General features: G+C 46.6%; 6 protein-coding genes across 6 annotated transcripts; 1 reads left to right on the forward strand and 5 right to left on the reverse strand.

The window, feature by feature from the left end:
* Positions 1–3,232: 3,232 nt before the first annotated feature.
* Positions 3,233–6,449, reverse strand: F5147DRAFT_822988 (uncharacterized protein; the record flags this gene model as incomplete). The annotated part of the gene is made up of 12 exons (XM_041443756.1): positions 6,142–6,449; positions 5,782–5,984; positions 5,533–5,721; positions 5,283–5,479; positions 4,973–5,168; positions 4,797–4,915; positions 4,614–4,716; positions 4,403–4,561; positions 4,107–4,316; positions 3,894–4,037; positions 3,720–3,842; positions 3,233–3,661 (listed from the first exon to the last, which is right to left on the reverse strand). Exons 1-12 carry the CDS (start codon positions 6,422–6,424, stop codon positions 3,233–3,235), a joined length of 2,355 nt encoding a protein of 784 aa, XP_041286532.1. The 5' UTR covers positions 6,425–6,449.
* A 1,077-nt stretch (positions 6,450–7,526) lies between these two features.
* F5147DRAFT_822994 (uncharacterized protein) lies at positions 7,527–16,348 on the reverse strand. The gene is made up of 33 exons (XM_041443757.1): positions 15,729–16,348; positions 15,219–15,679; positions 14,864–15,168; positions 14,706–14,814; positions 14,613–14,648; positions 14,545–14,557; positions 14,389–14,488; positions 14,141–14,336; positions 14,059–14,086; positions 13,901–13,943; positions 13,787–13,852; positions 13,415–13,736; positions 13,189–13,363; positions 13,107–13,136; positions 12,869–13,052; positions 12,751–12,813; positions 12,659–12,702; positions 12,484–12,605; positions 12,178–12,434; positions 12,097–12,128; positions 11,978–12,047; positions 11,884–11,920; positions 11,699–11,836; positions 11,569–11,652; positions 10,957–11,513; positions 10,553–10,901; positions 9,833–10,503; positions 9,394–9,780; positions 9,083–9,345; positions 8,974–9,037; positions 8,895–8,914; positions 7,937–8,834; positions 7,527–7,880 (listed from the first exon to the last, which is right to left on the reverse strand). The coding sequence occupies exons 1-33, from the start codon at positions 15,886–15,888 to the stop codon at positions 7,622–7,624; spliced, it is 6,543 nt and encodes a 2,180-aa protein (XP_041286533.1). The 5' UTR covers positions 15,889–16,348; the 3' UTR covers positions 7,527–7,621.
* Positions 16,349–16,453: 105 nt separating this feature from the next.
* On the forward strand, positions 16,454–17,796 carry F5147DRAFT_755378 (rab-type small GTP-binding protein). The gene is made up of 6 exons (XM_041440329.1): positions 16,454–16,659; positions 16,713–16,734; positions 16,786–16,916; positions 16,981–17,089; positions 17,151–17,358; positions 17,413–17,796. The coding sequence occupies exons 1-6, from the start codon at positions 16,627–16,629 to the stop codon at positions 17,540–17,542; spliced, it is 633 nt and encodes a 210-aa protein (XP_041286534.1). The 5' UTR covers positions 16,454–16,626; the 3' UTR covers positions 17,543–17,796.
* An 86-nt stretch (positions 17,797–17,882) lies between these two features.
* On the reverse strand, positions 17,883–18,678 carry F5147DRAFT_723459 (uncharacterized protein). The gene is made up of 2 exons (XM_041438972.1): positions 18,019–18,678; positions 17,883–17,944 (listed from the first exon to the last, which is right to left on the reverse strand). The coding sequence occupies exon 1, from the start codon at positions 18,397–18,399 to the stop codon at positions 18,112–18,114; it is 288 nt and encodes a 95-aa protein (XP_041286535.1). The 5' UTR covers positions 18,400–18,678; the 3' UTR covers positions 17,883–17,944; positions 18,019–18,111.
* A 614-nt stretch (positions 18,679–19,292) lies between these two features.
* Positions 19,293–19,962, reverse strand: F5147DRAFT_723465 (uncharacterized protein; the record flags this gene model as incomplete). The annotated part of the gene is given in 2 exon segments (XM_041438973.1): positions 19,293–19,430; positions 19,443–19,962. Coding segments are annotated over 2 exon segments (286 nt in total), but the record flags the coding sequence as incomplete, so codon positions are not given.
* A 1,060-nt stretch (positions 19,963–21,022) lies between these two features.
* F5147DRAFT_723470 (uncharacterized protein) lies at positions 21,023–21,730 on the reverse strand. Its single transcript, XM_041438974.1, has 2 exons — positions 21,648–21,730; positions 21,023–21,538 (listed from the first exon to the last, which is right to left on the reverse strand). The coding sequence occupies exon 2, from the start codon at positions 21,367–21,369 to the stop codon at positions 21,055–21,057; it is 315 nt and encodes a 104-aa protein (XP_041286537.1). The 5' UTR covers positions 21,370–21,538; positions 21,648–21,730; the 3' UTR covers positions 21,023–21,054.
* Positions 21,731–22,504: the final 774 nt, after the last annotated feature.

Raw genomic sequence — 22,504 nt, forward strand, 5'->3', positions numbered from 1 at the left:
TCTTTCAACACTTCCAACCGAACTTTAATTGTTGTACTACCATTTTATTTGTACGACTATCCTATTTATGTTACTATCTAATCATTATCTAGTACTATTATTAACTACTGTCTATCTAATCATGATCTATACTACTATTATTAACTATTGTAATGTACACTGGTGGGATTCGAACTCTAGACTTTGACCTTACCAAGTAGAACTAGTATTAACTGGCATAGTTACCCCTTAGCCAAACGGCCACATATAAGATGGAACCCCAATGCTATATGTGCACATTATAAGGTCCTTATAAGGCAACATAATGTCTTACCCAAAACTTAAGTTGCGGTTGAGGCCATCAAGTCTAAGGTTAAAATTGTAGCATTGCATATCAATCAAAACACATCTGACATCAAGTATGTAGTCCTAAGTACGAGGAGAGACTGATGTAAAGTCCAGAGTAGGAATAGCTAATGATAAGACCGAATAATAACAACCAAATGCTCTGAATCACCTCGTTGTTGGTTTCTTGCTGCGTGTGCTAATGTGTTTGGGTTTCGGAACATCTGGTACAGCAGCAGGGACAGGCTGAGCTGAAATACGACCCGACGCCATGCTTTTCCACCTGCTGGTTCAGTCTGCGCGCTGCCGAAGAATCACGATCAGTTAGCGATAACTGACTAACATCCACCTGTAGCTGCGTAGAAGACACGCCGGCACGTGGCTGGCTGATTGACATTGATGTTGAGACAATGATACAGTCATCCTGGGTGGTAGGATCTGCAGGCTGCAGAAAGAGCAGAGAGATTGGAAAGAGCCGGCGAGGGTGCGCGGAAAACAGGAAGAGTTGGCGAGGGTGCACGAGCAACAGGATTATCCAATTCCTCCAATAGGTCATCTTCCCAGGTGCGAGGGATGGAGGCAGAGGGTACAACGGATGCGGGTGCACTCAATAGCGCTGCACGGGTGTTGAAAACTTCCTTATTGAAGTATTCCATCACGCCAATTGCCCATGGAGAGCTTTTGAATAAGCGTTCCAGATAGAAGTCGTAATCCTTCTGGTAATCGATCTTCGTCTCTGCTCCGGTCGCAGTGAGCTCGGTATCGTGCGTTAACAAGAAACGTGCCTGTGAATGAATAATCAGCAATGATGCAAAGCAAAGGACGGACAATGATAGAATACTTACCAATATAGCAGCGCCAGCAATCATACCCTCAGTAACACTCTGCGCACCCATTCGCAGACCCCTGCCCTTTGGATGGCCCCTTGTCTTCCCACCAAGTATCGCCTTTCCATACACTTCAACGCGAATAATCTAGTATGAGCAATAGAGTTAGCCATCATACTTGGACATTGATCAGTGGCACTTACTTTGACGAGCACTGGAGACTTGAGGAAATCATCGGCTGACATAGCATTGGGCTTCGCAAATAGCACAGGTGCAAGGCGGATGTAATCGCCCTCTCCATTCCTCTTGAGCAGGACAAGGAGATCCTTGTTGTCCTGCTTTTTGGAAGGCTGGTCGGCAAAGATGCTGGGGTCGAGCTTGAAAGGAGAGAATATAACACCTGCACAATCCTTGATACTGTGCAGAATGTTTGACCTCTCGGAGCTGACTGCCGAACGAAACTAAGGCCAACAGAAGTATCAGCGTGAAATTTGGCAGTGTTTGAATCATAAACTTACCAATGATCCGAAACGTGGATAGGTTTCCATGGAGGTGTGCAAGTCTTTAGGTATGATCTGATACAGCTCAGCCATTGCACCTTTAAGCTTCGCATCGGGAGAGCTCCAACGTGTAGCGGCGCGTGGGTCGACATTAGCAGGTTGAGGAGAAGTCGGAAACAGACCGTTTATGACCCAGAAATGACTAAACAGGGTATACTTCTGTCCTTGGTGGGTGATGCTGGAATCCAGTGGAGACGTCTTCTTGAGCATGCGGTTGCGGCTGCGAGCAGGAATTGCAGATGAAAGAGTGAGATACTGTTTCTTGAGGACCCGTAGTTCAGAACGTGTTGCATGGTAAGCTTGCTGGGCTACCGCAAGGGCCTGATACGTAAGAGCATATATCAGATGATGTTGTAGACTAATAAGAATGATATAAGTGTCGTGCCTACCTTTCGAACATCATGCATTTGTGCATCTGGCCCAGGGACAGCCAGGACCGTCCTTACTGCATCCAAGTCGCTCCCAGATACTTCACCATCAGATCCATCAGAATCAGAATCATCCGAGACGGCGTTAATCTCAGCCTCGAAATCTTCCCCAGCATCCATGTCATACGGCATGACAGTGTCTCTAAAACTGAGTGAGAGTGAGTGAGTTAATGGGACGCGAGGATGAAATACCCATTGCCCACTTTATATAACATGCTCCGGGGCGATGCACCATGGACTCGGTTCCAGAACAAAGTATTATGTTGAAATAGAAACATGTGGACCACAGGTGTCGATTTGCCGAGGTTGCTGGTCCTCGCTAACAGAATCAAGGCGATACACACTTACGACAACGTTGATAATTGTACATCAGTATGTTTCGCTAATAAGGACCAATACATAATAAGTCACAGACTCACCTGTAAGTGCTAGGCGATTCTGAGCTGAGGCGTCTTTGGTAAAAAAACACACGCGTGTTGTTCGGATATTTCCTGTGAAACATAATGAGCATTCCTATCCAAATACTGAGTAGACACGGTCTAATTTGGAGGCTGGTTTGAGGCGTCTTTGGTAAAAAATGCACGCGTGTTGTTTGGATATCCCTGTAGAATATTATGAGCATTCCTACCTAAATAATAAGTAGACTTACTCGTGTAAATTTGGAGGCTGGTTTGAGGCGTCTTTGGTAAAAACACACGCGTGTTGTTCGGATATTTCCTGTGAACATAATGAGCATTCCTATCAAATACTGTAGACTTACCGGTCTAATTTGGAGGCTGGTTTGAGGCGTCTTTGGTAAAAAATGCACGCGTGTTGTTTGGATATCCCTGTAGAATATTATGAGCATTCCTACCTAAATAATAAGTAGACTTACTCGTGTAAATTTGGAGGCGTCTTTGGTGAAAAACGCATGCGTGTTGTTCGGATATTTCCTGCAAGACATGATAAGCATTCCTATCCAAATACTGAGTAGACTTACTCGTCTGAATTTGGAGGCGGGTTTGAGGCATCTTTGGTAAAAATGCACGCATGTTGTTTGGATATTCCTGCAGAACATCATGAGCGGTCCTACCCAAATACTGAATGGACTTACTCATATGTGTTTCATTCGCAGAAACATGTCACCGTCAATGTGATCAACAACGAAGTATTCATCTTGATGCTCAGAATCAGGGACTAGAACAGCTCCTCGAATGAAAGATTTAAGCGGGACAAATATTGATGACGACCTCGGGACAGCCTTGACACGAGTAAGCTTGAAGGTGGAGTCTGTTCTGCGAGGACCGACTCTAGCAGTGTATGGTTGAACAAGTGCGAATTCGAAGGGCCCGAGATTCGAAATATGACATCTGAACATGAAAATTAGCTGGACGAAGGCTGTTTCCTCAGCGGTCAGTTGTATGAGCGCGTGATCGAATCGTGGCCGCCCATGGAATTTGGGGTTGCACCGAAGGTGGTCGGTATTTTGCCTCCAGTCCACAGCCGACTCATAGTTCACCTTGAGATAGCGGTGCTCGTGAATCTGTGTACCATGTTAGTATGATGCATTAGACAACTTGTACAGGATACTATTAGCATACCTTGAAATCGCCTGGGAATGTAACCCAACTCGTCAGTTGATGGCCATAGGTAGGCAGAGCATTGTTGATGAATTCACTAAATTTCCGACGAAAAGATTGAAAGCACGATCCGTTTGACCACGACTCTCAACGCCAAGGATGTCTAAGGGTGGCACCGGAGAGCCAAGTTTTCACGTGGCCATTAAAGGCTACAGGAACATCAATGTCTTCAATCAAGCCGCCATCGCCGAGTGCCTGCAACCGGCAGTGTTCATCAAGCGTGTTGACACGTTCTCTCAGAAGTTTCGAGGCGAATTTGTGGTGATCAATACGAAGTATCTATCAATACAATTGTGTATGATGTGAATCAGTCTGAGTACTAACAACAAATGTATCTTGTAAACTTACTTGCGTCGCGGTATCCTTTCCATTCGTTCGACGGTGATAGGTGTCTTTGAGGGGGCCATGAAGCTTCTCGTTCGGACGCGTGCTGTAGTTACGTGCTACTCCTTTAAGTCGGATATCACGAACAACATGTTTCCATAGGTGGGTCTTCGGAAAGTTCCAGTCAAGCTTCAATTTCTCGACCTCCGACTCTTCAGCGCATGTAATATAAGCCTAGGAATGAATGTGTCGTGTAAATGAGTATAATTAGCTACATAGACAACAAGTAAAGACTAAACCTTGAGCTCAGCATCGAAAACTAAGAGCTCGGCGTCGATCGCTGCAAGTGTGCGCTCAGTATGCAAATCCAGACCGATCCAGCTATCCAGCTGGAGATAACTGCTGATAACGCGAAGCAGCTGGTGGCCTACAGGACTGGCTCTGTGCATCAGGATGTTCAAAGCCGGATATAATGTTTGCTTCAAGATAATGAGTGATATGAAAGATCACAAAACAAGCCAAAAAACTTACCTTAGAGAGGTCCTGGTATTTGTTGCCATCAGTGAATGTAATGTTGATAACGGATTCGAAATGAGTGAGGTGGCGCCATCGGGGGAAGTTAGCGATCCTGTAACTGTGAGAACAGGATAGGTGTGAATACAATCGACAACTTACGACTTCTCGAATGCTTCTTGAGCATCACGTCCAAGCGACGCGAGGATTTTCTTCAATTCTTCAAGTAGGTGCTTCCACAGACCGGCATGCAATGAATGCAGCCGATCTAAACTAAGTGCATCGTGGGGACTCGAACGCAAGATGAGCCAAAAAACATTCTAAGCTTCATATTAGCAAGGAATGAGTTTGAAACAACACAAGTGCGTACCGCAAACAGGTCGTAATCCGAGCGCTTTGAGTATCTGCTCGCCTTCAGCTTTACTGCACCCATAAATACGGAGAGCTTCTTGTGCTTCTTCCACGGTTTTGATTGGGTAGCTCTTTGACAGGTCGTGGAGCTCCGCTAATGGTACTAGGCACACGGGGCAAGGGCATTTGCCACCGCGGCCACGTATCAGCGACATCATGCACCTGTTGAATGAAATAGGTTAGTATTAATGTAAGACCAATAAGAAAAGAGCAAAAGGCCATGAGCGTGTTTACCCTTGAAGGCACCAGCAGCGACGAGATGGAAAACGAACTCACTGTTCTTCATAGTCAGCCGAAAGAATCAGTATCACAGGAAACAGCCATCGCAGAATGCCATTATAGCCCTTGTGTGAATATCCAGTCTTTGAGTGCTGGGCGACATGTTCCAGGAGCTTGAAAAATGATTCATGCCACACAACGCGCTTCAACGTTGTGTATCCGAGTTTTCCTTCTTCGGCTGCATCGTCAGGAACCTGCAACATGTAAATTCAACAATCTGACATATATTGAGAACGAAACAACTCACAATAGGCAACCATCCGACTACACGACCACCACCAAACCCCTCGCCATTACGGATGTCTACAGGTAAGTTTGCGCATCGGACTACAACTGGATACCCTTTGACGGTACCATGAGACGACAGCTTCGACTTATCAGCGTAGAGAATGAAACAGAATGGGACAGCGTTTTCAACGTCGGGCGGAAGAGAAGACTATTGGTTTGACATTTATATACATTTACACACGATATGACACAGTTAATTGTAACGCACTTGAATATCCCACCACCGATCTCCTGTCCAAGGTTCATTGAAAAAGCGTTCGAAATCCGTACCGTTGTGCTTGTAAACACGGCAGGCATCCCACACGAAATGCGGTGCGAGCAGGGGGTTGTCCAGTAGATCGAGGGCCCAATCCCACACAGGCCGTGTGTGGACCTCGTATTCTTGCTCCTTCCTCTTGTATATCACAGGGACTTCGTGCTTTGAAAACTAATGGCAGGTTGCCTAAGGCATTGAGCAATATGATCATGTAAGTAGATTCAGTCAGACACACCGGTGTTAATTCAGCCGCAGCATTGTCCCATGCCCTCGAAAGATCTGTCTCATTCTTCAGAGTGATTTGAGCTTGACCTTGAGCGATGCGCGAAATGAGTTCAAGGAGGGCATTTATTTGAGACTTATTTAGCGCAGCATCAAGCGCAATCTCAGAGAATTCGAAGTCCCCGCGTGACCTGAAAGGACGCCATGGTTCCTCGTCAACGGGTGCGTGCTGCATCTCCTGAGTGATACCGAATTCGTCGAACATCTGGTAGAGAGTCGCACGAGCAGAGCGAGGGTGATACTCCGTTTTGAATTCGCTGGGCATTTGCACAGATGCCGCATGAGGCTGGACAACCGTGGGGTTGCTAGCCATGCTGGCATCGGATAGTACTGAGCGAAAACGATGGGTCAGCAAGATGCAGTAGATTGTAGGTTAATACTTACCGGGGCTAGTTGGATTCCCGTGTTCATCCTCGAGTTGGCTATAGTCGAAGTCTTGGAGATCGTCGATGGGGGCATGGTGAACTTGAATGTCATTCGATGGGCCAGCCTCGCTGGTTGCAGCCTTTCGTGCTAGAATGCAAAAGATCAATTAATATGACTCAGATACAAGGTGATGGTGCGATGAGTCAAACTCACCATTTTGTTTCCCCTTCTCATACTCCTGGTTGAATCGATGTCGCTCCTGCTCATTTTCGATCCGTTTCTTGCAGCTAGCCTCATGTTTCTTGAAGCCCTGCGTTTTGAATGACTTGCCGCAATGAGTGCACGGCAGCTGGGCCTTTAGCGTCTCTTCTGAATAATGGTACTTCTCTCGACGAGAAGTACGAGTCGGAGCCATCAGATGTAACAATATGAATAGAGTGTACAAGTGTACAATATTTACAAAGAGGATGGGACAGCTGGCCGCGAGGCTGATGCGGAATGGAACAAAGTTATGCGCCGATAGCACGTTACGGTGCATTATGATGATTGTCTCACGGTCGAAAGGCCATCACCGAGCCTCGAAAGGCCATCACCGAGCATCAAAAGGCACTTTTAAGGTGCCTTGAAAGTCACCTGACCGGCATTATAAGCCGGTGGCATTACAATGGCCCTTACCTTTTTTCCGACATGCTAACGAGATCCACAAACGGTTTTTACTTGTGAAGATTTATGTAAACTTGTTGGGAATTCCTAATAAGAGAGCCTGAGCAAGTGGGACATGTCGAGTGCGGGCCTGCCCGGTATGCAACTCTGGCATGTTCTGCAGCACTTCGAACTTCGGACACGATCACTGTTGGTTGCTAATCAGCGAGCGGCCTGCAATGAGCTGACCTTGATATAAACCAGCGTCAGGGGCCACAATGTGGTAGCTTGAAGTCCCGGTACACGACCGCAGACTGGATTATTGGCATGGTAACCTAGTAAGATGATGATCATGGTGAAAACTCAGTACTCATTCATTGTCCACTTTCGTTGACGTTTGTTCTCTTGGACGCGCAGGCATTGATTTGCAAAAATACGTACTGTACAATGTGATATATGATACACAGACGAAATGGCGGTCTTGACTCCACAACCGATCAAATCAATAGTCGTCGATATCCTCGACATTGAGAATAGGTTTCTCTTTCTCTTTGCGTGCGTGAACTTTCTTCTCTGCAACGATGCCCTTATAGGCTATTTGAAAGTCAGATTGCATATCTTGCATGCTGCCAGGAACCCTCTGCATGAATTCCTTGACTTTTTGAACCCCACATTTAAGTGCGTCAATGTCACGGGCACGATGAGCCAGTGAGGAAGGCTCCAGTTGCTTACGTAATTCTAATCCTTTCTTGAAGAGCGTTCTGTAATAGGACAGTGTCAGTTAGTATTGTATGTTACTGAGTAAGTGAGGACGGACGCTATCTCATTTCTCTGCTTACCCAACTCCTCAAGTTTTTCATGGGATTCTTTGTTGAGAAGGCCTTTCATCTTCGCTTTTGCAGTGTGAGTCAGAGAAATGCCTCGTTCTAGGCATACCAGAAGGTGAGGCAATGGTCCAAGAAAAAGAAGTTGGTAATAGCCTGGACGACATTCAGAAGACCGCATCTCCTTGAGGCATGTCGTGAATATCGCATCGATTTCTGCATTCACTGCACGACTCGAGCGACGTCCAACATAACGGCGGTATGCGTTCTGAATATTGCAAGCTGCCTTTTGTTCTTCCACCGATGGTCCGTTAGAGCGTAGCGACTCGTCGAAATCAGGTGCAAGCGACGTCACCGCTTCATCTACACTCTCAGATGTATCACGGGTCTCAGTATCAACATTCGTCGTGATATCTTCCTCTTCCTTTTCTTCTTCTCCGTCAAACTCCTGCGGTTGGGGTTCGGTTATCTCTTTCTCATCATGCTGTACAACCTCTGCTTGATCCTTGGAATGTCCTATGCGAGGTACGAAGGCCGGAGCCTCTACTCTCAGAGTAGACTGAGCGATCACTGCGTACGATAAAAGGAGATGGGGAATCTCGACGATCTTCTCGTATACGAGCCGTCGGACTACATAGCCTCGGTCATGCTGGCTCATCGTTTTGTGGACAAGATGCACCAGGTTGCTCACTCCTTTGTTGTTGTCGAAAGCCAGGAGAGCTCGCAGGTAAACATCTGAGGGTGGCGTCCGTCCTGGTGTCATGTACCTGGCCACGTCATCCACGAGTTTCCGATAGTTAGCTGGACGCCAAGGAGGGTTGTTCTTGTGCAGAGAAATAATGATCTTGTCTACTTTCTCTCTCATGAAGCGATTCCTGATGTTATGAGCAACTAATGAATCCAAGTCAGCACCCAATCCGTTTTGAAAAGAGAAAGAAACAGTAAACGTACTAAGGCAGAGAACCCTGCAGCTACAATACACGTGATCAGTGTGCGCATCGCCGACGAACAGACACTAAACTGGACTCACATCCGGGAGATAAAAACATTGCGGAGAATGGGCGTAAATCTGGTATGGTTCAGCCAGAGGAATTCTGCCCAATTTTAGTCTCGGATCTCTGAAAAGTCAAGAGACTCACCCATGCCGACTTCTATCCGCAATGCTTCGACCAGCCTCGCTATCTCATCCAGAAGCTTGCCCATCAAAAACAGCTTAGTGTCTTTCTCAGCAGTGAATTTGTGGGGAAGTAACAGCCAGCTGCATGGAAGGACGACGTCATGGAGGGGAAACTTATTAAAGTCTGGGTCCATTCGGTACTTGATTACAAAAGCGCTGCAGATGTCCTCGATACAGTCGCACAATACGGAGAGGTTGGCATATAAACGATTATCGAGAACATGCCTGAATTGCACTTAGTTCATGGCATGTAGAGACAAGAAGAACACATACAAAAGATACAGAATTCCCGATGAGATACTGCTGCGGGTAGCTCCTTGGTAAGAACTGAGCAGGTCATGAACCATATAGCGATTGTCCCCCTTGCGAAAGAGTTCTAACGGTCCGGAGACCGTACACTTTGCTCGAGAGATGTAGACAGGTGCGTCGTTCCTGTCAAAAGCGAAACTTAGACTGGTTATCCCCATTAACGCCGTCAAAAATTCAGCCTGAGTATAGAATGGGTCGAGCGAGTAGAAGGATTCGCGGATCCAGAGCTTCACCACTTTCATGCCATCTAGACGAAGAGGCATCAGGTTTATATCAAGGTCCGCGGGGGAACCTTGAATGAAGAAGGGTGGATTGATAGCCTCGTAAAGATGCTTGAGCCAGTCCCTCATGCTGATGAAGTGGTTAGTTTGAGCACTCGATCATAAGCTACCTCCAGGCGTACCTATTGCGTCGTTCAATGTATGGATGAGCGGAATACATAAATTGCAAGATAAGAATTTGCCAGATGTGGATCGCAACACGGTTGTTGTAATATTGGCGATCCAATTTCGATACTGTGACATGCTCTTGGGGACAGTTATCTCTTCGACATACTCCAGACATCAAGAATGGCAGACATTGCGAGAAAACAGGAGATTTGCAACACATAGCATCGATCTCTGATACTTTGTCTTTCAAGATCGTTCGAATGGATTCTTGCAGCAGCTGAGTGACGTTTCTACGAGAGGCTGTGTACCCAGACGGATGTTCCGTTACCCAAGTGATGCCTTGGCGGGTTTCCATCACACAGTTGTGGAGGAACGTTCCATCTGGTATGAGAAACTCATCCCCGGACAACTGCACGATGGAGAACAGTCTCTGTATACCCCTATGCTCCGAGTCCATGGGGTCAGGGATCGTCAAAATCAGATACAGCAGTCGCGCATAGGCATGAAATTGCTGAAGGAACCGTTGCATTTCTTCGACCGCGAACGTTCGAATGTCTGTGGTTCGAGAGAATATATGGTCCAGGCAAAGGAGAGCTGCTGGCTGGTTGTTATTTCCATGGAGGCTAAGCGCAAGGTTTCTCAACGGCTCATGATTTCCGCACAGGATGGTCCGAAACATCGATATCTGAATGTCAATCAGTCCAGCTGATCACTTTGAGACTGTTAATACGTACTAGATCACGGGTCGCCAGCGTCAGTTTGTTCGTCTCTAGTTGATCAGCGAGAGCGATGAAATGCCGCATTGGCTCATCAGCAGCAGTTTTTGCAGTAATTCTAAAGGAGCATTTGCGCCAGAAGTATTCCAATATAGTTTCGGCCGCACGAATAGTAGAATTGCCGTTGCCGTTGTCCTTAATGAACGCTCGGACAGCTTCCAAGGGCCTGTTCTCTGACAAGTGGAGTTCTGCGGCCTCATAGTACCTTGAGTGGGATTCAAGCAGCGAGGCTCGAGCGAAATCAAGATCATAGTCCTCCAGAAATTCGAGTTCCTCATCAAATGTCGAGAAGAGAGGTAAGGGAGCCCTGCGTAATTGCTATTGATTAAAAACATTGTGGAGAGTCTAATATTGAGACTTACTTAGTGTTGTTTCTGCTGCAGTAAAACAGTCTGCACACAGTCCATAACTCCGCCTTGGTCTCTTCAGGTATATTCATGCTATGGCCACCAAGAACATGAAGGGTCTTGTCAAACCGTCCAGCCTTGCGATATCTTTTCGCTGCTTGCTCGAACTCTTCAGCATTGAGATAGGCCTCAGCAGCTTTGATATCATCCCCTGCTCGAATGTAGCAATCCGCCGAGTTACGATAATATTGGAGCTTCTGGTTTCCTGTTGCGGTCGCACCACAATCAGTAAAGGCATCGGCAGCCAAGTTAAAAGCTCTTTTTTGGTCACTGAGTATGGCCACCCCGACACTAGAACGTGCGACTTCTCGCAGTTGGTATGCTTTACAGACGTTCACCTCACGACGAAGGTTAGCACGTTCGAAGCAGTGGATAGCTTGCGAGTAGCGCTTGTGCGAGAATAGCGAGCGCCCGAAGGATGCCCATTCTTCTGGAGTCGAGGAGACGGCTAGATGAGGGACATCGGTGCCGGGTGTGCAATTCTGGACTTGATTGCGAGACGTCCAGAATATCTGAAGGGAAGGAGTTATCAGATCGAGTTAAGCCAATACATTGCTCTAAACGTACACGCATTGGGTCTGATTTATCAGACTTGTCAACGATCCACATGTTCTTCCTTGCTCGAGTGATTCCCACGTAAAGAAGTTTGAGCTAATAAAAGTCAGCCAAAGTTTAATCCGAGGATCGGTATGCCTACCTCGCTACAAACCCCAGCGTATCGCGTCTCATCACGATCGAAGTTCGGCGCATGTTCTTGACCCTCTACTCCATTGAGAACTATGCGCCATCGTGACAGATCTATAACAGAATCCTCGAAAAAATTGTACAAAAGCACCTGACCGAAGTCAGACATCCATCAGAAAGTCAACTTAGCTTTCTCACATCATTGAATTCCAGGCCTTTGCTCTCGTAAAGCGTCCTGCATACATATGTGAACATGGAAACACGGAGAAAAGGTAGTCTTGATACGACTCACATAATCAGTCCAATTTCACCAACTTGTTCTCGCAACTTTTGACGTGCCGCATCGTCACGCACGAGGATGCCTAGATACCTTGTCAGTGTGTGAATGAAACCTTCAATTGATTACTTTACATTGCTGCGCTCCGAACTCAATGTGACTACCGCTGGAGGAATCCTCAGCAGGAAAGAGGGATATCATCCAGGCCTACTTACCTTGCCCCGAACAAGAATTGTTCATAACGGACGGTGTCTTTATCCCAACCTGTGAAAAATACAGGCTTCAGCCCATCAACCACCCCCCTTTCTGGCCGAAGGTTATCGATTGTGTTGGGCCAAAATTTTGTGATGAGTTCGATCACAGAATGTGCGCAGTTGACGATGCCACCGTGCGATCTGTAGTTGATCGCCAATTGAAACATCGTAGGCTGATGAAGACATGCTCCAGCGGAATTGACCGGGGTATTTTGCTGCTGCTCTGAGATATCAATTCAGGCCCGAGCTAAGTTACTATTCGCTGACCTCCACACGGTAGAGAAAGGCTTTCAGATCATCGAACCTAAAGGAACTCCCTGCAGAAATTGTCTGTGCGGTATCCCCAGCCCAGAACAAACCGTCTGGATTCCTGCATAATTGCCTCAAAACTGCAATAGAAAGTTCTAGATTCTCATCAACAAAGGATGGAGTGGCTACTTACAGAGTGCGTCGATCAGAAGGTTGTCTTGTGCTTCGTCGACATACCTAGTGCAGGTGGTCAGAGGTGAGATACATTGTTGGGATAACACATACAGATAATCGATCTGTTGACCAGGGAACCTCTGGCTCCGCAAGACCTTAAGTACCGCATGCGTGCTGTTTGGGCATATATCATGACATTACATGGATGAGAAGGGGGAACAGGTCATACCGATCTGCAACATCATGATGACGTCGCTGCTTCTTGATTTTCGTATAATACTCAAAGATGTCATACAGAATTCCCCTCTGATTCGCAAAGTTTGGGTTAGAACGATGAGGAAGACGGAGGTAATTCGGGCGATCGAGAACTCCTTCAGGACAGGTCAGTGCATGTTCGGAGCCTTTGACGATCCCTATAGGTATATTCAGAAATTGTCAGTGTCAGGATAATACAAATTGGTACTCACCCATGAATTCACTGAAAACCAACCACGGGTCTGGTGGGGTATATCAGTACTTAATTGTCGTCACAAGATAAAAGAACATTACTAAGATTCTTAGTGAGATTCTGCGGAAAATGAGGCCAGTATTGATTTGCGAATACGTCATAGGTGACGAAACAGTCATGCGCCTCAGCATCGTCAACATTGAAGAAAAGTCCTGCGCTATCTCTCGTTTCGGGGACATCCTTGCTCAACATATCTGCCGCGATCATCTTCGACAGCTACATAAATGATTAGCTTGAGAACTGTCTGGATGACGGATTGGGACATACTCGATCGAAAGTCACAAAAAGAGGAAAGTGCTTATCCTCAAGTTCGCTGTATTTCATGGGAATATTCATCTGTGAATCGGGCAGGTCGTCGAGATCAACAAGGCCCTCCTGAACACTTTGTGCCTTCATTTTTGCAAGTTCCTCCAGGGTATAGCCTGCTAACGCCAGAGATTCGAGAAGCTTCGTGAAATACTCTTCCACTTTCGTAGCGAGCACTCTGGATTTGGTGACGAAGATTTGGCGTGGCTTCGGCATGTCAACGGCACTCATCTCCCAAGCTCGCTGAATGCCGAGAATCTTGAACAGCATCGTCGTGGTTTTCCTAGTTGAGTGTGATAAGTAAGCTATTCATATCAAGGGCAGGACCCTTACCCCGTGCCGCTGCGACCCAAGACGTAGCATGATGCGGTACACTCGACAATCTTTTGTTCTTGAGGTCTGAACCAACATTAATCAGTAAACTCGTCTCAATGGGGCAGAACTCACGTGAGTATGAAGACGTGCTGTACGTCTTGGTTCGCGATGAGACCTTTTGCAAAGATGAGAAGAGGTGGCGAGCACAACTACATGATCACTCGCCTTGCAGGAATGCCTAAAACAAGAGGTTGTCAAGTCAATATTCGCGTGCATATCAATAAGCTTACTTGCGAGAATGTAACATATTTCTCCAAACTAGAAAATGGTCAGATGGAAACCAATTTGCATAAGGATGGCGAAAATTCATACACAAGCAAAGAGTGAAGCTGTGTCATGGATTAATGGGGGCATAAATGACAACTGAAAACGCTCAACGCGGTCCATATCCTTATCACTAAGATCAAGTGGGCTTCCTGAGAATTCTGGTTCTTGTTCAGCTGGTGGGAATGACGCAGGCAGAATGACGCAGTCATTAGAAATGACTGGTCTGTTCCGGAAGATACACCTGCGCAAGCAACGATTCACTGAATTGCATCAGAGCTGGAAAATGTTCTCACCTTCTACGATACTCTCTGCCCTTACGTGCAAGATGGCTACCCAAGGCATCCCATATCCTGCCAAGCTGAGCATGCGTATAAATGCCGTATACCTTGATTACTGGAGTTCACATGAGCGCTAATGGCACACACATGTAATTGCTCCTGATAGCTCACCTTGTCTTTCGGACTGTGAAGACTCCAATCTCAGTATCATGCTCGATGTTAATGTAAGAACGGCCTACCTCGCCATCCCGGTCAAGGACACAATCGATCTGGTACTGTGAAAAAAGTCATTCATTTCCTACTCCAAGCCACGTATGTGAAATTACGCCTACTACTAATCGTAGGTCCCTTGTCATCTTGGCCTCGTGGATAGGTATACCTGTATCCGGCCCGTTAAGTCGCTTGTGATTATCTTCTGAGAAATGACCATTCGATAGTTGTCTGTGGCAACGATGAGATCATTACAGCGAAGTTGCATCAGAAGACAGACTTGATCTTCTTGACAATAATCCTGAATATCTTCTCATCTGCTCTACGGAATTCACGCAAATTTTTGGAGGCCTCCGTAGATATGAGGATTCGCCACTCTCCGAACCCGTCCGCGTTGTCGAAGTAAAGCGCAGCCTTCATAGGCTGCACCATTGGGTACGCATTGGGTCGCTTTGTTGGGTTCTCAACATCCTCGGTTGACGAAACTTCAGGCGCAACATCTTTGGCAGACTCTCCCACGTTCGGGAGGAGTAAGGTTTTGATGTCGCCTGCCAATTCCGTCCTCCGCAGAAGCGAGAAATAGAACTTACGGAGAGCTGTCAGGGGAAACGTCACAAAGTAGCGAATTCACTTACCGAGAGAGCATGTTTCAGCTCCGCGAGAATGTGGGTAGACAATGACGCGGCAGCCTCGCTCGTGAGAGGCACAACCACACCGAGCCTCACAAAGAGCGATGTGTCGATGGCCGTATGAACTTTCAGGCGATTACGCTTGCGCATTTTTTGAGGGACTTTCCTCTTGATGAATCCATAATCAGATTCGACATCGAAGAGATCAATCTCGTCTTCAGATGACCCTGTACCAGTAAATTTCATAGTGCCCAACGCGCAAAGTACGGGTAGAGCGCCCTCGATGAAGCCTCTGTGGCGGCTGATGTTCCTCGAGACATCCGTCGCTAAAGATTCAACAGGCAAAGCCAAAAAGTACATAGACAGACTGTCTAGCATCTTTCTCGCGATGGATGCTGGATATTCTTGAGATTTCGTTGGAAAGTCTGTCATGATCTGTGAGATCATTGCCTCACGGCGATCCCAAACTGTTACAGAGTCAGAGCTGATGACGCTCGAAGAAAGTCTGTGAGATACCAGAAATGATATATGCAAAAACATGAGGTGATGACAACATATGTTCGACCGTGGCTTGTAATGCGGTTGCTCCTGAACTTGAGATTGTGTCTAGATGATACAAGGCGGCTCTGAGGCCTGCCTCGTCGACTATTCGATCTTTGGAGAGTAAATCCAACATGGTCTGTTGAACAAGAGGAGTTTGTGTTTATATGAAAGGCTGGGGAACAAGTTAGACTTGAGCTGCGTCAATGAGATACAAAGGTACAAAAGCCTCGAAGCAACAAGTCCGCAACGAGGCTGTCCTTATATTTTCGAGCCAGCGCTCGCTTGAATTTCCAAACAGGTTGGGGCGCAAATAGTACGCCTAAATTGACTCCTGTGGGCAACCTGAAGCTGTACATGAGCGACAAACTTGGACCCTCAAATGATCCCAGATTGTGACAAGAACTCAACCCTTACGTACGTGCGGAATAGTATAGAGTGATGTGTGACCGGTTGACCTGTTAGCATTCCGAAATAGATCGACTCGCAGGTCAGCTTATACGTGTAAAAAACGCGTCTGGACCGGATCTTCGTGGATTGTGACTCACGAAGCGTATTACTAGTAGAAGTTTATGTACTAGTCTCGCTCGCGTAGGTGAAGACAAAGTCCAACGTCCAAATTTTCCAACTATATTATTTAATGAAAATCGCCTTATATTACATAATTCAAGGTGCTGCGGCTACTCCCGCAGATGCTGTGGCACTGAATGCACTTTCCAAGGGAACTTCAGCAACAGGCAGGTCGCAGTGACGCACTAGCAAATATCGTCAAGAATCCTTGCTCACTGGTCATCTACTCAAGACTTCACCTGGTTTGTTTCTTAACCTTGTAGACGGACAAGTGGATCTCATTACCTAGGAAAGATATTCTAGAATGCCTCCCCCACACTATGATTTCCTCATCAAGGTAAGCACGCTGCATACACACTCCAGGCCTCGCGCACATAACTTGCTTTGCAGCTTCTCTTGATTGGCGACTCAGGTGCGTTTGTTCCGCGGTTCTGGTGTGTTCCAATTTTAAGTTGTCGCTTAGGTGTTGGGAAATCCTGTCTTTTGCTCCGCTTCTGTGATGATGCGTGGACGCCATCGTTCATCACCACAATCGGAATTGACTTCAAGATCCGCACAATCGAGCTAGATGGCAAGCGCATTAAACTTCAAATTGTACGTGCTGTCATTCCAATACAGTCATGAACTGTTTGTTACAAAGCTGACTCGTGTCGTACAGTGGGACACTGCTGGCCAGGAACGGTTCAGAACCATAACTACTGCGTACTATCGTGGAGCAATGGGCATTCTTCTTGTGTACGACGTCACAGATGAGCGATCATACAACAGTACGTGCTATTAGCATCATCTCCACTACTATTGTCCTACCCTGATACATATCATCTCTAGGTATTCGCACTTGGCATGCTAACATTGAACAACATGCTTCAGAGGGTGTCAACAAGATACTGATCGGTAATAAGTCGGATTGGACAGACAAGCGAGCCGTCCCAGAAGCCCAGGGACGTGCACTTGCCGATGAACTTGGCATGAAGTTTATGGAGACGTCTGCCAAGGCGAATGAAGGTGTAGAAGAGGCCTTCTTCACCCTTGCAAGGTTTGTCGCGTTGTGCTGCATTTGCGGAGTTAACTCCAATTCCCGACTGTACAGAGACTGCAAGACTCGGCTCATCGACTCGCAAGCAGACTCGGCTGCCTCAGTGGGAGGTGCTTCCAACGCAGATGGGTCAGTGAAAGTCAACCAACCTGTGACTTCAGCGTCGATGGGTTGCTGCTCATAAGCACCTATGTTGGACTCTAGTACAATCCGAGCTTCTTTTGTTCATCTTTTTTCAAACTATTTCATGTTACCTCCGTATTCCCCTTCCATGTAATACTGTTCTACCACATGACACGGTGCTGTTGACTGAATTATCTTCACTAGTATTTGGAGCAAGTGTTGCTTTGACTCGTTGCGCAGTGCTCAAGTGCCGAAGTTCTAATTAGGATGAACATACTTATGACTGCCCGAATTGAGTGATGGGCGTATTGTCTGTGGACCAATCTGATGATCAGAATGCGTGCTTACACTTACCAGCATAATATGAGGCGGTTGATTCCGCATCCGGAAGCAATCTGTCCGACTGTCTATTCTTATCATCATACACACATTTTGCATATAACGGGACGAAAAACAACGCGTCGTAAGTACTTCAGTCATGTTTCATGCAGTTATTCGAGATGTCCCTCTAATTTACTATCCTCGACGTTCGAGCAGGGTGAACTTGTTTGTTCACCGTGACGACCGCTCGCTCAGCGCTCAGCAGCGAAGTACTCAAGAACTACTTGACGCGTCATAGTGTCAACCACACTATACCAATGCGAAAGCAGAACACGACCCACTGTCACGGTAATCAGAATGTCCCACACATATAATAGACATCGCCCTACCAAGCCAGTGAGTCACGGGGTTATAAAGATGAAAACTACTCATACTCACTTGGCGGTCATATACTACTTGTTCGCATATCTCGCCAGCGCAGCAATCAGCAGTGGTGTTGCAGAGGATGGCACATGGAGTGTCAATACTGGGAGGAGACACTGACACTGACAACTTGAAAGCAGCAACAACGGCGAGAACGAAGGAGAGACGCGTCATTTTGAGATGTGGTATGGGATCCCAAAAGAATTTAGAAGGGGACGGTATGAAGACAGCTTGCTTTCATGTCCTGCTATTCGAAGTGTTTTATACGAAACCTGTCCACCTGAAGGCTGAAATACATCTTTCAAACAGATGACATTTGGATTAATGCCACCACATTGCCAGCAGATTTTAGATTTGACTTCATCCGTCCTCAACATTTTATTGGGAGCAGAACACTAGGAGATACTGCTAATGTGTAATTCCAACCCGTTGTTGTATCCGGTCTACGATAGGTGACACGATCCCTAGAGTTAGGCTCAGGGTACTCATGGATACTAGGATAAATCCAGAGTCTCATTATGCATGAGGAAACGTGAAATGTGATACCAGGATACCGGGAGATCAGCAGCTGAGGCTTAGGGGATCTAAGTCCCGGAGCAGAGTGCTCCCCAGGTACCTATTAGTACTGTCATTTTCGGAACGCACACTTATGCAATACCGTATAGTGCTGGACCCCAACCACGTCAGTAATCTGCAAAACCTCATTTAGCCCCAGTGAACGTGAACTCCTGCGGGCCATTATACGTATCTCGGCATCCCAGGCCCTTTTTCTGTCTAAACGGCAATGCTCGAAGAACGATATTATTATCTGCCAATCTTTCGTTTAATCGCATTACAGCCTGAGGGAAGTTGAGTTGGCATTTCTAACTTGACTCGCACGTACTCTCTAATCAGGCTCAGGCTCCTTTCATCGAGATTCCGCAGTCTGACTGTCTATTCTATGTGAGGCCTTTATCAATCATATATATATTGCAAGCTTATAACGGGACAAAAACAACGCGTCGTAAGTACTTCAGTCATGTTACTATAGATGTCCCTCTAATTTATGATCTTCGGTGTTCGAGCAGGGTGAACTTGTTTGTTCACCGTGACGACCGCTCGCTCATCGGTCAGCAGCGAAGTACTCAAGAACTACTTGACGCGTCGTGGTGTCAACCACACTATACCAATGCGAAAACAGAAACACGACCCACTGTCACGGTAATACCGGCGGGCCCAATGTCCCACAAATATAATAGATATCGCCCTACCAAGCCAGTGAGTCATGGGGTTATAAAGACGAAAACTACTCATACTCACTTCGCGGTCATATACTATTGGCTGGCATATATCGCCAGCGCAGCAATCAGCAGTGGTGTTGCAGAGGATGGGACATGGAATGTCAGTACTGGGAGAGGGCACTGACACTGACAACTTGAAAGCAGCAACAACGGCGAGAATGAAGGCGAGACGCATCATTTTGGAATGTGATATGGGATCCCAAAAGAATTTAGAAGGGGATGGTATGAAGACTGCTTGCTTTTATGTTCTGCTATTCGAAGTGTTTTATACAAAACCTGTCCACCTGAAGGCTGAAATACATCTTTTAAACAGATGACGTTTGGATTAATGCCACCACATTGCCAGCAGACTTCAGATTTGACTTCATCCATCCCCAACATTTTCTTCGGAGCAGAACACTAGGAGATACTGCTAATGTGTAATTCCGACCCGTTGTTGTATCCAGCCTACGATAGGTGACACGAACCCTAGAGTTAGGCTCAAGGATCTCATGGCTACTAGGATAAATCCAGAGTCTCATTATGCATGAGGAAACGTGAAACGTTATACCGGGATACCGGGAGATCAGCAGCTGAGGCTTAGGGGATCTAAATTCTGGAGCAGATTCAGAGTGCTCCCCAGATACCTATTATTTTCGGAACGCACACTATATGCAATACCGTATAATGCTGGACCCCGACCACGTCAGTAATCTGCAAAACCTCATTTAGCCCCAGTGAACGTGAACTCCTGCGGGCCATTATGCGTATCTCTGTGGATTGGCAAAGTTCTCTGGGCATCCCGGGACCTTTTTTCGGTCTAAGCGGCAATGCTCGGAGAACGATATTATTATCTGCGAATCTTTCATTTAATCGCATTACAGTCTGAGGGAAGAAACACAGTTGAGTTGACATTTCTAACTTGACTCGGACGTACTCTATAAGCAGGGCTCCTTTCATATCCGAGACAGCACATTATGCATAATCACGGCCGTGTCGTCGCATGCCACCGTGATCTTACTTGCCCACTGTCTGAAATCCCAATGCCGCCTTGTCTATCTATGGTGTTCCTTGCCAAGACAATACGCGCTTTGGTCATACCCTATCGTTGCCCTATCGGAACGGGTCTACACTTACTTGTCGGACGTATTTCATCTGTGCTATCACATTGGTCTTGTCATCCAGATATACGGCAGTATTCACCAAACTAAGCTTAACTTCCACTTGGAGTAGAGACAAAAATGATTAATGAGGGCACAACGGTACATGCGCTCACGACTGCATACGTGAATTCACACTTCATCCGAAGTTCCGAACCCCATCTCAGAGCGCCAGTATGGTCATCGTTCCCACATATATTAAATTAAATTTGGAATCAAATTATGTATTATGTAAGCTTTTTTCCACACTTGCACACAACGCCAAAGGAAGTAGACAGACTGCTGCCTATTGTTTGGCATTTAATATTCAATGACTGCAGCAAGTCACTTGTTCTCGATGGTGCAGACGATTTTCAACGAGTAGCGAGATGTGCAAATGAGCAACGATGTATAGCGGCAGGGACATAGTACTACAAAGAAAGACAAATGACGGCAGACAGAAAGATGTGAAAGTGTGCGGGGCACGTACAGACGATCTGTAACAAGTAGTAGCAAATATGAATGAAAAATGTGCAGCAACAGGTGCAATTGAGTACGGATAAATGGCGGCAGATGCAAGGATAAGTGAGTGCCAACTGATGCAAACAAGCAGGGACAAGCGCAGGCAAGTTTCCATAAGCCGAAATGCACATGGACGAGCGAAAGAGTCCGAATAAAACATACACAGACAAGCATAGGTGTGAGGCAAGCCGGTCATCGGAGTAGCACAGATCTCCAGTGCACATGTGCTGGCAGGACAATCTAAGCAAGCGAGGTGACAAATTTGACGGATGGAAGTATACGGAGATGGTGACAATCGTTCAGACCATTCGCGCGGAAGCCGTTGACAGAAAATAGAATGTTGTGCTGACAAGTGATAAGGATATCCGTATGCGGGAGGGGAGCCGCTATGGACTTGGATAGGTTGGGCAACAAGAAGAGTCGGGATTGTCGAGGGAAAGAAAAGCATAAGATGTGCCCATCAAAAGCTGGAATAGATAGAAAAACTGTAGAAAATACATACCACAGTTGAGCTTCCTCGGGCATTTGTGTTTTCGAGGACTCTTGTGTGGGTGTCGATTGGAACGCTTCGAAGTTCGAAGTTGCTAACTCAATCGTCGAGAATGAACGGCGCAGCCCGGAATGTTCCTTTTTTAAACTCCGCCAGGACTTCCATCTGGTCCGAGTCAGTGGTGTGTAGGGTGCGCCCAACTTTGAGCGTCCCAAATAGATCACTTCAAGGCACGAGACATAGAGGTCGATGGAAAGTACATACCGATTGCGACTGCCAGTAAAGTTCGACTTCGTCGGGGCGATACTACATTGTCATATGGATCACGGCAGGGCAACAACTTGAACGTTTCCAAGTTGTCACGAACACACCTACCACAGGATCGACGGCACTGCGATGGTATATGATGCCACAAATGAAATGTCTGACCTTTGGGCTGCCCATAGATATCCGTATGTGGCACAAGCATATCAAGCAGATGCGCCAGAACATGTCTTAATGCTATGCTCCTTGGGGACAGGGTGGGCGTACCGGATAGACCACTTGTGATGTGTGACGGAGGAGTAAGAAAAGCTTGAGCAGCCAGCTTTCAGCTGGGCAATCACATTCACGGAGGCTTTGGCAGAGACGAATGCGGGCGTAGACGACGCATCCTTCGGTGCTCAGAGAATAAGCATGCATTTGATCACGATGCTACGTTCGGTAGTTCTGGTGACCAACCCTTTGTATATTGCATCTGCATACAAAGACAATATTAGAGCGCTGTGGGCTTAGGGAGCAAAGGAAATGCAAGAAAAGCAATGAACAATGGCCTAGTGCTCAGCAATTTTTGGGTTTATGTGGTATCAGTTGATTGTAAGAATGGGGCC

This window comes from Suillus discolor (genome assembly GCF_016758755.1).
Source record: "Suillus discolor strain FC423 chromosome Unknown F5147scaffold_96, whole genome shotgun sequence".
Taxonomy (NCBI): Eukaryota; Fungi; Basidiomycota; class Agaricomycetes; order Boletales; family Suillaceae; genus Suillus; species Suillus discolor.